The sequence below is a fragment of the Camelus ferus genome, chromosome 20 (assembly GCF_009834535.1).
Source record: "Camelus ferus isolate YT-003-E chromosome 20, BCGSAC_Cfer_1.0, whole genome shotgun sequence".
Classification (NCBI taxonomy): Eukaryota; Metazoa; Chordata; class Mammalia; order Artiodactyla; family Camelidae; genus Camelus; species Camelus ferus.
The window spans coordinates 1,763,997-1,778,856 of record NC_045715.1 but is presented as its reverse complement, the minus strand read 5'-3'; the positions used below and the strand labels follow the sequence as shown (position 1 = coordinate 1,778,856).

Below are 14,860 nucleotides of genomic sequence, written 5' to 3'. Positions count from 1 at the left end.
TCCTGCTTGTCACCAGCAGTGACGGTTCAGTGTCAACCTGATTGGCGAACGTGCCGTTACATGGGGGGTACGTAGTCGTCAGCACGTGTCTCCTCTTGTTACTCCTATGACCTTTTAAAGCCAGTAAACAAAAGGACATTTGTTTTGTCTTCCTCCGTTAGCCAGGACACAAATTATAAAAAGAAATGCACTAGGAAACGTTAATAAATCAGGTAAATGCTAAAATTTAATAACTCTTTTCTTTTCAGTACTAAGGTTTTTTTTTCTTCCAAATTTAAAGTTTCTCATTAAGCATGGCCTTGAACGCTGGACAGAGTGCAGCTCTGTTTGAGTTAGAGTACCTGCAGGAAATCATTTCCTCTGTAAATCACTTGGATGAGTAGAACTACGTAAGCATGAAATTTGCAGAGAAACAGCCTCTAGTTGTGTGGACTGTCGCTCTGAGAGATAATGAGAAAGGGAACAGGAAGGAGAGAAACTCTGTTTTCAATTGTTGTCCAATTTTAATTTATATATATTTACTGCAAAGATTATTTTTAAGCATGAAGTGTGCTGGTAATTTATTGCTGATTTCCCTAGAGATCTGAACTAATCTCTGTCAGTGTACTTGGAGCCTTGAGTTACAGAGACCTTCAGTTAGTACATTGTTCTCAGCTTGAAAGGCGCTACTCACAGCGCACTGACCTGGCCGGTTAGGCAGATCTGTGACGGACTTTGACAGGGATGTGCGTCTTGTGTTTCTCCTGTTTCTTCCCTCCTTGATTTCACGCTTGGGGTGGTGTTTATGTCCCCAGGGCCGTGCGCCATCCAGGACCGATTGAAGGTGGGTGGGCAGTGTTTTGGACCTTGTCTGTCACCCCCCAGCCCTGCCTGTGGCCGGGCTGTGCGTCTGCAGGGGTCCCTGCGAGCAGAGCACGTTGATGCACTGTGCAGGTTACATGGATGCTTTCGCTTCCTGCCCACGTGTGGGCTTGCTGATGTCTGTCAGGTGTAGGGGCCTGAGCCTCCCTGGGCCGGGGAGTGCCTGGCCTCCCAGATCCTTGTCAGAGCAACGGGGCCGGGACGCAGTCTCTCCTCTCCTCTTGGTCCTGTCTTCCCCGACACCTGCGGCCAGGCGGACGTTCCCTGTCCACTGGTCTGTGACAATGCGTTGTTAGTGCATCCTACGGAGACCGGGTTTTGTGATGACACGTCTGCGGGCCCGTCAGTGTGGGGTGACTGAACCTATCAGTGAAGCAGACTGCCGTGTGACTAATTCGTGACAAACCTGAACAGTGTGAATCCTCACTCTGGCTCCTGCCTGGGGTCGTGGGCGGGTGCTGGCTTGTCCGGTGGCTGTTTGTGACGTGGAGGTGACAACAGTGCCAGCTCCACGGGGTCACTGTGAAGATGGAAAGGTTAGCAGACCTACGGCGCTCGCAGCGCAGCGGGCGTATGCCGAGAGCATCCTCTTCTTACCATTGTCATCGCCGACTGTAGTGACATCCCTGCAGGACAGGAGCCAGCGTGCGTGTCAAGAATGGGAGAGAGAAAAGGCCCAGAGGTTCGGACAGAAGGAGCTTGCATTTCAAGAACACAGTGGGAGGCGGTCCTCGAGTACTTGGCGCTTCTGTTCGCGCGGATGCGAGCAGGCCAGTTCATGCGCGTCGCGTGCGCCAGCGCACGGGCAGGCGCTCAACGGACGCCTCTAACACGTGACTTTTGAGGCCTTTGAGACTTTTCTGGGGCTGTGTTGGAGAGTGTGTGTTGTCCTAATTATCTAAAATTAAAAATTAAAATTATGTTTCTGTGCTTCGTTAGTAGCTCTTCCTTCTAGCTCGCTCTTACAGTGTTTGCCCGCGTGGCAGAAATTCACTTTGCCGTGCGGGGTCCGGGGCACTGCACGTGCCGCGTGGAGGTCAGGTTCTGGTGTTTTCATTCTTTGCTCAGTGAACTAAGAGTTTACAACAGTCATTTTCAGTTTGAAAGGAACGTGTGTCTTAAATCAGGTTATTGTGGGTGTTCTGCCACTAAAGATCTGCTCATCTGTTTCAGAGTATTTTTTGAGTGGCTTTTGTTGGAGATAAACATTAGTCAATGTTAGATATGCTCTAGGTACAGAGAAGGACAAGCTACCTGGCAAAATACAGCCTTCTAGAGAAATGCGTAAGAAACATAAAAGATAAGAATAAATAAGCCCCAGAAGAAATGTTGTCTGTGGTCATAAACACAAACCTTTCAGTATTAATACTAAGCAGAAAACAGAAAGAAAAACATCACTTTTTAACCTATCAAACTGGGAAAATATTCTTTCTGAAATTAACCTCTTAGGTCATTTCTCCCCTCTGTGATGTTTTATGTTGAGTTTGCCACTGGACACAAGACTTAACGTTAGAATCTTTTGAACCTGCATGTTAACTTGAGATTAACATTAGAGAAATTGTGAAAATGCTTGGGGGAAGTACTCGGGGAGATGGTAGACCAGGAGGTACTGGGCCTGCGTCTAGAGCTGCTTCTGGCCTTCCAGCTCCTCGCGGTTTATGGGCGGTCTTGTGGTGGCAGCAGAGCCACTGTCGCCCCGGACGCATGTGGGCGGCGCCTGTGCCGGCTGAGCACCTGCCGAGGGGCTCCTTCCCCAGCGAGAGGGTCGGTGGGGGCGGGTTCCGGGCGGGGTGGCTCAGCCCTGGGCTGCTGCGCAGGGTGTTGGTCACGTTTCTGGGTCACTGTGCTCCTCTCAAAGGACGCGCAAGCTGGTGCTCTGGCGACAGCAGCTTTTATGGGGAAGTGATTTTCATCTCTAAGGACTACAAGACATGGGAGTTATTTGTGTGCTTTCAATAGTGGTATGTCCGCGTTTTCCTGGTTCCTGTTTACCAGGGAGTCAGCTGGTTATCGCATTCCTACCAATCGTCGGCTGCGTTCTTGTTCTTCGCTCTGGTCACGTGCGTGTGTTTCGGGTGGTTCTCCACTGTAGGCTTTAGTCCAGGCTCTTCATTTTAGATCTTTTTGTAGTACTTTTTAGTGAAAAATTCTGAGATCTGAGAGTTTGGAGACTGACTTTTCCTTTCCTTTCCTTTCCTTTCCTTTCCCTTCCTTCCTTCCTTCCTTCCTTCCTTCCTTCCTTCTTCCTTCCTTCCTTCTTCCTTCTTTCTTTCTTTCTTTCTTTCTTTCTTTCTTTCTTTCTTTCTTTCTTTCTTTCTTTCTTTCTTTCTTTCTTTCTTTCTTTCTTTCTTTCTTTCTACACTAAACATTTAATGTTGTGAATCTCAATTTCCTGATCTGTAAAGTGACAGTTGGATTAATTAATCCCTGTGGTCTTTGAATTCTGTGGGTCTGACAGAGACTTTGTCCAGTGATTTGTGCCACGGATGCGAGCCAGGTGGAAGCACTTCTCAGATATATTCTGCTTCAGGCTTCTTCCCGCGCAGGGGCTAATCTTCCCATGGAAGTTTTCATTCCAGTTCAGAACAATGTCTGTCAGTCTTTGAGGTGTGTGTACATCTCCCACTGGAAGTGCAGATTACTTTGGTATTGGAGCTGGTGTGAGCTGGAGAGATGCTTACCTTAGAGTGACTCGAGCACACGGACTTGAAGCGCGCAGGCCGTGCTGTGAACGTCCCTGCCACTTACAGAACGGTGTTTATTTCTTGCTGCTGGAGATGGTCTACACAAAGGGGTTCGCTTTAGTAGTGGCCTTCTTTAGCCCAATACTACCCAGCTCCTCTGCTTGAAGAAGCTGCCAGACGGTGCGAGCCAGAAACACGCAGGACAGTGGGGCGTGCAGCTCGGGGACCAGGTCCTCAAGTTGCGCACAAGAAAGTGCCCTGCCCTTTGTTCCTCTGGGCAGAAGTGAATCCACGTTGGAAGAGAGAAGAGCGATGCTGTCTCTCCTCGGCAGGAAGGGACACAGCCTGGCACCTGCGTTTCGGACTTGGAGGACGTGGTGGACGTGGTGGCCGTGAGGGCCGTGAGGGCTTATTTCAGTCTCCTCGGAAACTCTCTGTGCTTCCTTCCGCTTTTTACAAATGTGCAATTTTAGGTAATTTGATACTTCAGTCAAGGTATGATTCGGTTATTTCTGGAACTACTGTGAATTTTACCTGGAACAGTTCTGAGGACTCCATGGAAGGTGCCGAGCATCGGCGCCCAAGGTGGATTGGGCCACAGGCATCAGGCACCCCCGAAATCTGAGCATTTTGGGCCCGGGGCAGTTTTCCTGCCCACTTGGCCTGCAGCCGCCAGCCCAAGTCCACCCCCAGACCGCGCTGCGCCGCTTCCCAAGTCGTGCGCGTGCCCGCGAGAGGCCGGAGGGAGCCCTGCGCTGCGTCCTGCCCCTCCTCCCGGCTCCGGGTGTCCTCCGGTGATGGGGTCTCTCTGCCTCCGGTCACTTGATTAAACTAGAAGCACCGTTTGATCCATAAAACACCCTGTAATGGAAATGACCAAATCAGTGTGGTTTGAAAATTGAGTCTGTTATGGTCTTTTCCTTATTTTGTTGGGTTTGCACATGTTTTGGTAGGCCTGGTGGAAGAGGCTGTCCCCGAGGTCAGAGTCATGGGGGACCGGGGGCCTCATCCTGGCCCCCTGCCCCGCCTGCCTCCCATGCCTCGCGTGCCGAGCGGCTGCTTGCCTTCCAGGCGAGTTCCTGCAAGAGCAAGGTAGCAGACCGCGGCCAAAGCCATGGTGCTTACGTAAAACGTCAGTTACAGCATTTAGCCTGGCATGGGATGCTCTCACCAACCACGTGCGAAGTTAAATTGAGAAGAGTCACAGCTGGAACAATTACACGTTTTCTGCAACAAGGACTGAACCCCGCCTGGAATGTATCCCAGATCTGTTGTGTTCCCAGTGAACGAGTTGTTGCAATTTAGCCTGTGAGGTCCTTGGTGTTGAGGAGTTAAGTGTCAGCCTCTCACGTTGGTTGCAGGTTCTCAGCTTGCCATAACATTTGTCTTCAGTCTGTGGAAGCATCTTTGGAGGGGGGGCTTTGATACGGGGGCCGGGGGCCCGGAGACCAGGAGCCCTCGCCCTGCTGGGTTCCCACACTGTGCAGCTGGGCCCTATCACTTGGGAGACCTGGCAAGGAAGTGAGGGGGAAGTGAGTGCGGCTGCTGGTGCAGAATGTTCCAGCGCGGCTGGAAAGTTTGAGAACGGCCCGGGCGAGAAGAACGAGACCTATTGACAGGGTTCGGCCCTGGGCAGGCCTGTTTCACATCAGCGCTCTGAGTAATCACTGCTCACCCTCCCCCGCCGTCTCCCACACTTTCACCTCTGCCTTTTGGTTGTGTGTTTTTTTTTTTTCATTCTAGGCAACCCTGGTGGAACACAAAGCAGTTTAACTTTTTCTTCTAAGAGAAATGATAAGATGTGGTATAGTGTTGTCTGCTTCAAAATGACACCACCACCAACAAAAACAAAGCAAAACGTACTTCCTAGAGCCATCTGAGCGTCTGTAAAATTACTGTTACTGCTATTGTGAGGGTTTTTTCCTATTAAGCTGTGTTCTTATTGTTCGGTTTGTAAGACCACTGATTGTTCTCAGATTTCCTGTCGTCCTGTGGACCCATCTGTCTCGTCCTGGATTGTCTGGCTCTGTTGTCTGATTGACTTTGCACGTCGGGTATGTAAAGCCACACAATTGTGTGCATATCCTCAGACTGAGGGGAAGAGGAATACACAGACAGTTTCTCTTCATCCCCTGTGAGTCTGTAAACCAGAGTATTTATGTCCAGGAGTCAGAAGGAAATTTGCTGGAGGTTTTAATGAACCACAAACTGTGTCTCTTGCCCTACTGCACCCTGTCATCCTGCCTGAGTCTCTGTGTGACTTTTGCGCAGATGTAGTGAACGCTTCCTTGGCAGCCCTGCCATTTTCAGGACCCACAGGACGTCTCCAGTTCCACCTCGAAGTTAAGTAATGACAGTAATGAAGCCGCCCCTGTTTTTCTTTTCCCTGGAATATGTGGTAGGAACTTTTGAATCTCAGAGGGATATTTGAAGCTTTCTCACGCTGAGGAGACCAAGGAAACCCAAATATTCCCAAACAGTTTTTAAAAATTTTTTAATTATTATTATTAGGGGGGAGATAATTAGGTTTGTATGTGTATTTATTTTTAGAGGAGGTGCTGGGGACTGAACCCAGGGCCTTGTGCGTGCTAGGCGTGTGCTCTGCCACTTGAGCTATGCCTTCCCCCACAACCAGTCTCCAGCACACACATTTCCAGTAGTTGGAGCCTCTCATTTTTGTGTTAAGTCTGGAGGGGGTGGAGGGGACCCCCCCAGGCAGAAGGCAGAAGGGCAGTTCCAGGGTTGACTGCAGAACACCCTGGCGGTAGCCCAGCTCATTTTCTGAGCAGGGCTGGCGATGTTTTACTGAACCTCTGGACTGTGCTCTCATTCCCTGTGCCTCTTAATACTTTAATTAGATGACTCTCATACCTTCTTTCCATAAAAGTGACACATGGAATGTTTCACAGAGACCTCCCCCTTGCCTAGAAATTTTTTAAAGAATTTTGAAAAATGAGATGAGCATCTCTGTGTTTAGACACCTGCATCATAATGTAGAAACTAACTGCATGGTTTAAGATACTTATTATTTAGATACTTCTTATTTTATAAAAAATAAGCACCCCCCTTTTATTGAAAGTCTGCATGTACCTGCACGCCGCACACTCAGTGATGATGTAAATCTGACCCTGTCCCCACCCCCACCCCACCCCAACCCTAAACCCTTTCTTTGGTGACTTTCCAGAAGCCTTGGGTTAGAAGCCAGCTCCACCAGTACCCGAAGGCCGCCCCCGAGAGTGCCCCCCACCTCCCCTGCACTTGCCCTGCCCCACCAGCCCGGGGCCCCTGTCTCATCCCTCCCCCGGGACCCTTTTCACAGCACCCCCCCCCCATGTTAGTCAGGTTCCTGCTCCGTGTTCCTGCAGCTCACGGCCTTCCGCTTTGCCACGTGCAGTGTGCACCTTGCACAGAGCTGCCAAGGGCAAAACCTGACCCCAGACCATGTGACTCCCAAGTGCTCCCTGTTGCCTGGACTGCATCCCTGGGGTTCACTTCTTTCTCGGGACGTGATGACGGGGACACTTTCCTGGGCTCCGGCGGTGTGCCCATGAAGCAGTGCCTGTGCAAGAGCGCGGGGACAGTGTCACCGTCAGTGTCTGTACTGTTTTCTGTTGTCGCGTGAGCCTCCACTCGGCTCCTGGAGCCGCTGCGACGCGGGGGGCGCCGTTGTCCTGGCCTCTCGGGGCTGATCTTGTCACTTTCCTTCTCTTCCCAGGATGGCTCCTACTTGGCCGAGTTCCTGCTGGAGAAGGGCTACGAGGTGAGCGCCCCGGAGCCGCCGCAGGCTGGTGGGACCGTGGACACGGCGGCCTCGCTTCCTCTGCTGCCGTCCTGCTGCGTGTGTTTTCCACCGGACGCTGATAACAAATCCCAATCAGGGGAAGAAGGTGCCTCCGGGCTTGTAACCGCGCCAGCTCATTGTGCTGTTTATCTGCGGCCGAGCGCTGGTGGCTTCCCCTGTCCCTAGCATTTCACTGCTCTGCATGCTTCCCACACTCTCAGCCGCAGCCCGTGGTGGGGTCAGCGTGTGACGTCACGTGCGGCACAATAAAGGCCCCTCACGGGGACGTCACTTAGCTCGGAGCTTGCACAGGGCGACAGGAGCTAGGCTGATCTTTGGCAAGCTTGAATGAAAGTTTGCACTTTGAGATTTCTCTTTCTAGTGGGCAGCCAGGGTTTCGTGGGCCGGCCTGCGTCTGCTTGTCCTCCCCCCGCCCTCCTTCCCACACCTGTCCCGCTCTCCCTGGAGGAAGCAAGGGTTTACGTGTTAGACTGCGGGTAGCTCAGTGGTGCTCTTACCTTTTTTGAGAACAGTTTTCAGATGCGCACAGCTCTGTAAGTTCATGCGGGACAGAACCGAACTGCCCAGGACCCACCTGTTCCGGGCATGCTGATGGTAGTAATTACAGATTCCGTGTTTCCCCAGGGGCAGGTGCGCTGTTTACAAACTGTGTTCTCTGGGCAGATGGAAAAACAACAGCAAGGACTTGGGTGTCTAAACACCCACAGAATTCGAAGGAAAGGAACCTAGCTTTCTCACTGTTGCTCAGAACCTTTTCTGTGAACTTTGACTTTTAGACTTTAGGAGGTCTTAGCAGGGATGTTTACACCTCTGTGTCCTTGTCCAGAGCTGTGTACATCTCGTGATGTCAAAATAAGGCGGATGTAATTATGAAAAGATACACGTGCACATGCTCGTGTGCACAGATGCCTTGATAATTGAGTGACAAATCCATGTTCTGCAGAGCAGGGATTTTTAGGGTATATTGTATATAGAAGAGTTGGTTTTAGGTAAAGACTGATACGTATTCAGGCTGGACCAACTCGATGCATTAATAATTCTAAAAGGAAAGGTTTGTCAGAGAGACAGACTTGTTTCAGCCACTGGGATCAGCTGACAGGGGATTGCTCGCTGAGGAGGGGTTAGTGATGTGGCTCTGCACCCAGTGAGCCTTGGCTCACTGGGAGGGGCTAATAATTGAGTAATCCTGACAGGGCCAGCCCCCCCACCGCCCCGCCCCGAACACGGCACTTGTCAGTTTAATGTGGAGGAGGAAAACTTTCCTCAACCCTGTCGGGGTCCCTGGCTGGGCCTGAAAATTAAATTGAAAGCATACAAATTTATTTAATAGAAGTTTTATGTGACATGGGAGTCGTCATAAGAGAATGGCTTGGGGGTTCTCAACCTTCAGTGGGTGGCGAACCCCTGGGGGCCCCAGCGAAGGCACGCAGGTGGCTGAGTCAGCGGTCTGGGAGCCGGCCCTCCTAGCAGGCCTGTCGTTGCTGCCGGGGCTCTAGGTCCTGCAGTTTGAGAACCACTGTAATGAAGGTGCAGATGAGATCATTTAATTACACGGTGAAGATGAACAACATTTCTTAAGAAACCGTGGTGTGTAGGACCTGGCTTCCCCGAGCTCTCTTGTTATTTGGAATCTAGTCTTTGTGTAAGGACTGCCACAGGCTCGGAAAGGACTGGAAAGCACATACTTTGGGGTGGCAGAGTATCAACCCTGGGAGAGGAGCCACAGATGCCGAAACAGGCTGCATGCGGGCTGGTTCCTCCTGGACAGGGAAGGGGCGGTCCTCGGGGGCCGGCAGCTCCGGGCCAGCCCTGCAGGATGCAGACTGGGCTGCCGGACCCGACGGGAAAGCGGCAGTTCGGGGGGGAAGCGGGTTGAGGACAGAGGCGGGCGGCTGGGGAGAGAGGAGGGGCGGCTCTGGCCCCAGACGGCCTCTGTGTGGAGGCGGCAGAGCACGTGAGACACGTTCCTTTGCTTCTCTAACTAGAAAACTGGTAAGGGTCTAAGAAGCTGGAAGCAGCGCTAAACGCTTGAGTGTGGCTTGAGAAGGAGGTCAGGTACCGATAAGTCTGCTGGCTGCGATCAGTTGCCTTGTGTGACCTCACGCATTAGATTTCTGAGGCTGGGAGGCCTGGTCACCTAATGTGGCCACTGAAGTCCACGCGTGGGATCGTGCCCTGAACGGATGACTTCATGTGGGAAAGAAGGGTTGTTTCATCGCTGGTCCGCTTGGCAGAGAAGAGACTGTTGAAAGCTTTTAAAGCTGTGGTTTTCAGAGCGGCTCCGTTCTTGAGTTGCTCACAATTAGACATGACGGAAGGCACCGAAAGCCTGGGGCTCAGCCACGTTCATTATTTATAGAGTATCTCACAGGTGTCATCCCACGGTGAGGAAGACTGAGAATTCTCAGGTTTTATAGAAAATCATCCTTTAAAACTTTACACGTTTGCGTGAACACACTGTTGAAGTGCGGAGCCTAATGCTCCTGACACGCTTCCTGCCAGCTCGGAGCCAGGCTGGTGCGCCGGGCCGTCCAGCTCGCTGTGGTGAGGAGGCCCTTGGGCTCAGTGTGTCCTCCTCCCCTGGCCCTTGTGGGCTCTGGGCCTCCCTGAGACGTGGGTGGTGGGCATGGCCGCTCCCGCGGTGCCCTGAGCCGAGGGGGACACGCAGGAACCTTGGTCTAGACGGTGTGGTGCAGGAGTGGCTGGCGGCCCCGCGCCTGGTGCCGGCAAGCCCAGGGGTGCTGATGGTGGAGGCGGCCCAGTGTGTCAGGGACAGGAGGGCGTGTGGCACTGCCTCGGTCCCAGCCCCGTGCTGGGATCTCTGGTCATCAGGGAAGAAGGAAACCTGCAAAGTGAAGCTCCCGTGGAGCTCATTCTGGTTTCAGGTGCCTTCCGAGGATCCGCGTTGGCAGAGACGCCCTCAACATGCTTCTGTCCTCATTTGGTACAAAATACAGAGAGAAACCAGGAAATGAAAGACAAGGTTAAACCCTTGAAAAGCTAAAATCTATCTGGGAGTACATGAAAAATCTGTATTAAATACTTGGTAACAACTACAACACAGTGTATCAGAAATTAAAAGAGAGAAGAGGTAAATTGTGGGTTTCCCTTCCAGGAAAGAACCTGAAGCCAGGGAGTGTCAGGAGGACAGGAAAGAGGGGTTTTGGGGACTGTGCTGGTGCTGTCTCTGGGAGATCGTGTGTTGGAACCAGGGTTCCTGTGCACCCCGTCTTACTGTGAGAACACGTGACCGACTTTTTCCAAGTTGTTGGGTATCCTAGAAGCCTTAGTTAAAAAAAAAAAGGCAAAGCTTTTGTGGCTTCCACTCAGCCCACGCTGAGCGTCGGCATGAGGGGCCACATCCCCTGGTACCACGACCACGTGCTGGGGGCGTGGTCTCAGGCAGCAGTAGGCATGTGGTTGTGAAGATTAGGTGAGCTGACGTGTGTGGAGCGCAGTGTCTGTCACGGTCACTGCCACGGACATGCCAGCGATCAAGGTGACCTTCTCAGAAGGCAGGTGGCGGTAACATCCCAGGAGGCATCCTTGCCCCCAGGAGAAATCTAGACACTGAAGAGCTTTAAATCCAGTGGCAATCATTTTCTGTTTTCTTGACTGTAATCAGCCAGTCAGTGCATCCATCAATCAGCGTGTCTCTGTTCTGCTGCCTAATCTGACTCTAGGTTTTGAAGTCAGTCCAGCTTTGTTCTGACATTGAGAGAACTTGAAATTTTCCTTTTCTCAATTAGTTAAATGGGACATGAGGTTTGTTTGTCAAAAATACTTCCGTTTAAGACTTCAGTTTTTCAGGATTCTATTTTGTTTTTGAACTGCTACAATTTAATAATGATTTTGACTAAGTTTATAGGGGAGCAAATGTAACTCATTTATCTTTGCACTTTGGTTTTCTAACTCATTTCCTTTTCTCCAAAAATCCTTATAAAAACAAACAACCCCCCATCCCTCCTGTAAAGAAAAAGCCTCTAACCTCAAATTCCTAACTAGATCATCCAGTGTGCACACATTTCGGCTCGTCTTCGTGTTTGTTCTCGCCTGTCTCAGAAGTAGACCCAGCCTCCAGTGGTTCTTAGAATAATGCTTGCTGTCATGGGTTAAGCATTTGGCAGATGTCTCTTTCCCTGTGCACACATACCAAAAGTTGGGAGTGAGGGGAAATTAAAACACAGTTGTTTTTTTTTTTTTGGTATTAAAAAAAAAAAAAGACCCCAAAGCTAGTGCCTAATGGTTTTGGTTTTAAGTGTGACAGTAGTGTCCTGAGTTATTTGTTTGAACTGCCTTTGGGTAACTGTGATTTTCATACTGGATCCATCAATACCCTGAATGATTTAATCAGGCCTTTATGTAAAATGTTTACATATATAGCATTTCTCTTTGGTTTGGGCTGCGGGAGTATGTGACTTACCGAGAAACCAGCAATCAAGAGAAAAAACAGACTAAACCAGATTACTTATTTTATTATCTGTTTTTAGAACATATAAATTCCTCTCTGTCCAATTAATTATCAGCCTACATCTGAGAAATCTGTTTCAGAAATGACTTTGGTGCTAAACACCAGTTTTGACATGTAGAAGTATGTATGTGAACTTGAATTTTATTAAACAAAATTTATTAAGTTTATAGAGTAGTTCAGCTTTACAATTAAGTAACAACTTGAAAAATTGGAGACCGTGAATCTGAGTAAATTTTAAGCTTAATGTAAATGTTACTTTCTTTACTTCTAAATTGAGTAACAGATATGTTTACCCGAATCTCAATTTAAATGTTTCCTAGATTTTACGTTTTGCCCTCCAGAGTGTCACCCAAGTTTGTGATGCTCCCATCTCGAAATGTTGTCACGTTGCCCAGATTTCCCTGGTCTGGTTCTTTCGGAAAATGACTGTGGACGAATGCTTTTCTCTTTGGCTGAAGCCACCAGCCAACAGCATGATTAATTGTGGGTGTGTCCTTTGTAGAAGTCAGTTTCTCACTATGCCATGTAGAATGACGGCGACATTTCTTTCTATTCGAAAGAGAGTCTTAAGTGCTTTTAATTTCCCCCCTGCATTTGGAATATTTGAGTCATGCCAAGGATTAATTTTTTGTTTGAAACAGACAGAAAACGATTGAGTTAAAATATAGAAGTGTATTCAGCTGGAAAGAAACTACCCAATGTTGGAAGGGACACTTCTAAAATAAGAGAAGGGTTAAAACTGCCAGCAGTGGAGGTGGCGCTCGGGCAGCCGCTGACCGCGCTGGTGTCGGTCGCCGGCACAGAGGCAGCAGTCTTGACACAGAAGGGAGTGAGGGCGGGTCCTGGACAATGTCTCTAACGTGTCCGACACAAAACAGCCTTCTCTTCAGTACCAGACGGGTATGCGTTCTTGTTCCGATGACTTTTTTCACTCACACATACCATGGGTAAGCCAAAGATGAAAATTTTTAAAACTTCCCTCTTCAGTTGAGTTTCCTCCATGTCTTAAACCTGGCAGCACAGCAGTCTCGTCCCTAACCATTGCTGTCGCCCTTCCTTGGCTCCTCCACACGCCTGCGCTGCGGCAGCTGTGCCTCCTGGCACCGCGGGCCCGCGCTGTGTGCGGGGCGGGTGTGAGATGCAGGGCCCGGGCCCTGGGGGGTGGCGCTTCGGGCCCCCCCCCCCCCGCCCCGAGCTCTGAGTGAGAGGCCGGCCAGGGCTGTTTGCCCGATCTGGCCTCACGTGGTCTGTCTGCGGTTTCAAATGGAAGAGATATTTTTGTCAGCAGCAGGACTGTAAACGTGTATGTGTTTGGAAAGGAGACATTTCAGTATCTACAACCAAGCACTCACTGTGAAGTCACACAATTATCTAATTACTTTCATTGAGGCTGCAGTAAAGACGCTGGAGGAAGGTGGGGGAGGGTGCTGGTGGCAGGCGGGCTGGGGCTGGGGGGACCGTCAGCCTTAGGGCGACTTCTCGTAATTTGGAAATAACGTCTACACCTGAGAGTTGCATATTTTTCCACAAAGCTGGACACGAGCAGAATAACTCCTGAACTGCTCCTCACTCCTTGCTGCACATTTGTGATTGGTTCTTGTCTTCCCTTCCACGCTGTGAAAATGCAGGTCCACGGAATCGTCCGGCGCTCCAGTTCGTTCAACACGGGCCGGATTGAACACCTGTACAAGAACCCCCAGGCGCATATCGAAGGAAGTAAGTCGTTCTCTCCAAACTCTCTGTGTAACTTCCTGTTAGCGCTGAGGTATTTTCAAACGTCATTTTTCTCACAGCCTCACATCGCACGTATTTACCCACAGTTACCTGCATTGAGTGCTGTCTGCACGCTTTGCAAACCCTGCCCTGGGCCTCAGGGTCACCTTGGTTAGGCTGTAGCAGGGGTTCCAGTCAGGACGTGCCGCCCAGGAGCCCAGAGCAGACCTGCCTCTGATCCCCCTTCTCCCCATGTCCCTGTCCCCGCCAGTGAGGTCAAGTTAAGCAGTCTTTGTACATACTTGATTTTTCAAATAATTTGTGAAGACAGGTCCAAAAACGGATGGCAATCAAGGTCATTGTCAGTGTTTGCGGCTGTTACTTCCGTTAATAAAACTGTCTGCACAACACGGTGGTGGCGATTTCTCATTTATCTTTCCAGCAGTTCCTGAGGTTGTGACCAAGACCTTTTTATAGATAGTGGCAGAGAGAGGCTGTGACTTTATCAGGGCCACACCCCTTGTGAAAGACAGAGCTGGGACGAGGACACTGGCTTTTAGCTCCAGGTTCAGCCTGCTTCGCTCATCCAGGTTTCCAGCGGGCAGGGCTGACCCCGGCAGCTTGTAAACCATAAGTGAGCTTGTACTCACCTCTGGGCCCCGAGTGCTTGAAGGTTCGGGCCACTTGTACAGGTCGATGACCTCCTGTTGTCCCGAGTAAGGCTTTCCAGTGTAGTATCTCGGTCATTCAGTGACGCCTCCTTGAACACTGTTACCGCTTTGTGCAGAGTGCAGAGCCGTGTGACCGTTGGATCTAGACGTAGAGCAGGATCACGTAGAAATAATGAGTGTCCAGTCAGCAAGCCGCCCATCTGCCTGTGTCACCTCCTGACGCTGATGACGCCCGTGGGAGGACCTGTGTAGACTGAGGGTTGGAAGAGGCTAGTTGTCCTGCAATCAGCTGTGTCCTGCATCAGGCATTTCGTGGGTGGCTGAGAACTGGTGTTTACGAAGGACCTAAAAATCGCTGGATGCGAGTATCTGAGTAGAGCCATCCTCGCTGCTGTTGGTACCACGGACTTCTTAAGAGAATGCACACTGTTTCCACGTTTTCTTTGTCTGACCCTCACTCTTATGTAACATGTCTTATCACCTAGGAGTCACAAAGCATGTTCATTGTGTAGCATCTGCCATGGTATTATGTCTTTTAAAAAAGTTCATCTGAGTTTTTACGAGTTCTTTATGGATGTGGGCGATGGATGTGAATTTCATTCTGCTGTTTAGTTTCTTTAAAAGTGTCCGTCATAGCCTGCTACTCTGGTTTTCAGAC

The 14,860-nt window shown here is 50.3% G+C and overlaps 1 protein-coding gene across 2 annotated transcripts in view; it reads left to right on the top strand.

Annotated features, from left to right (window-relative positions):
* GMDS (GDP-mannose 4,6-dehydratase) overlaps positions 1 to 14,860 on the top strand; it is a 455,829-nt gene that overhangs the window by 94,141 nt on the left and 346,828 nt on the right. The window contains exons 2-3 of one of the 2 annotated variants that reach the window (XM_032462384.1): positions 7,261 to 7,305; positions 13,447 to 13,534. In XM_032462384.1, the coding sequence (XP_032318275.1) occupies positions 7,261 to 7,305; positions 13,447 to 13,534 (133 nt within the window). The remainder of the gene's footprint in view (positions 1 to 7,260; positions 7,306 to 13,446; positions 13,535 to 14,860) is intronic. The other variant, XM_032462385.1, reaches the window with a different exon arrangement.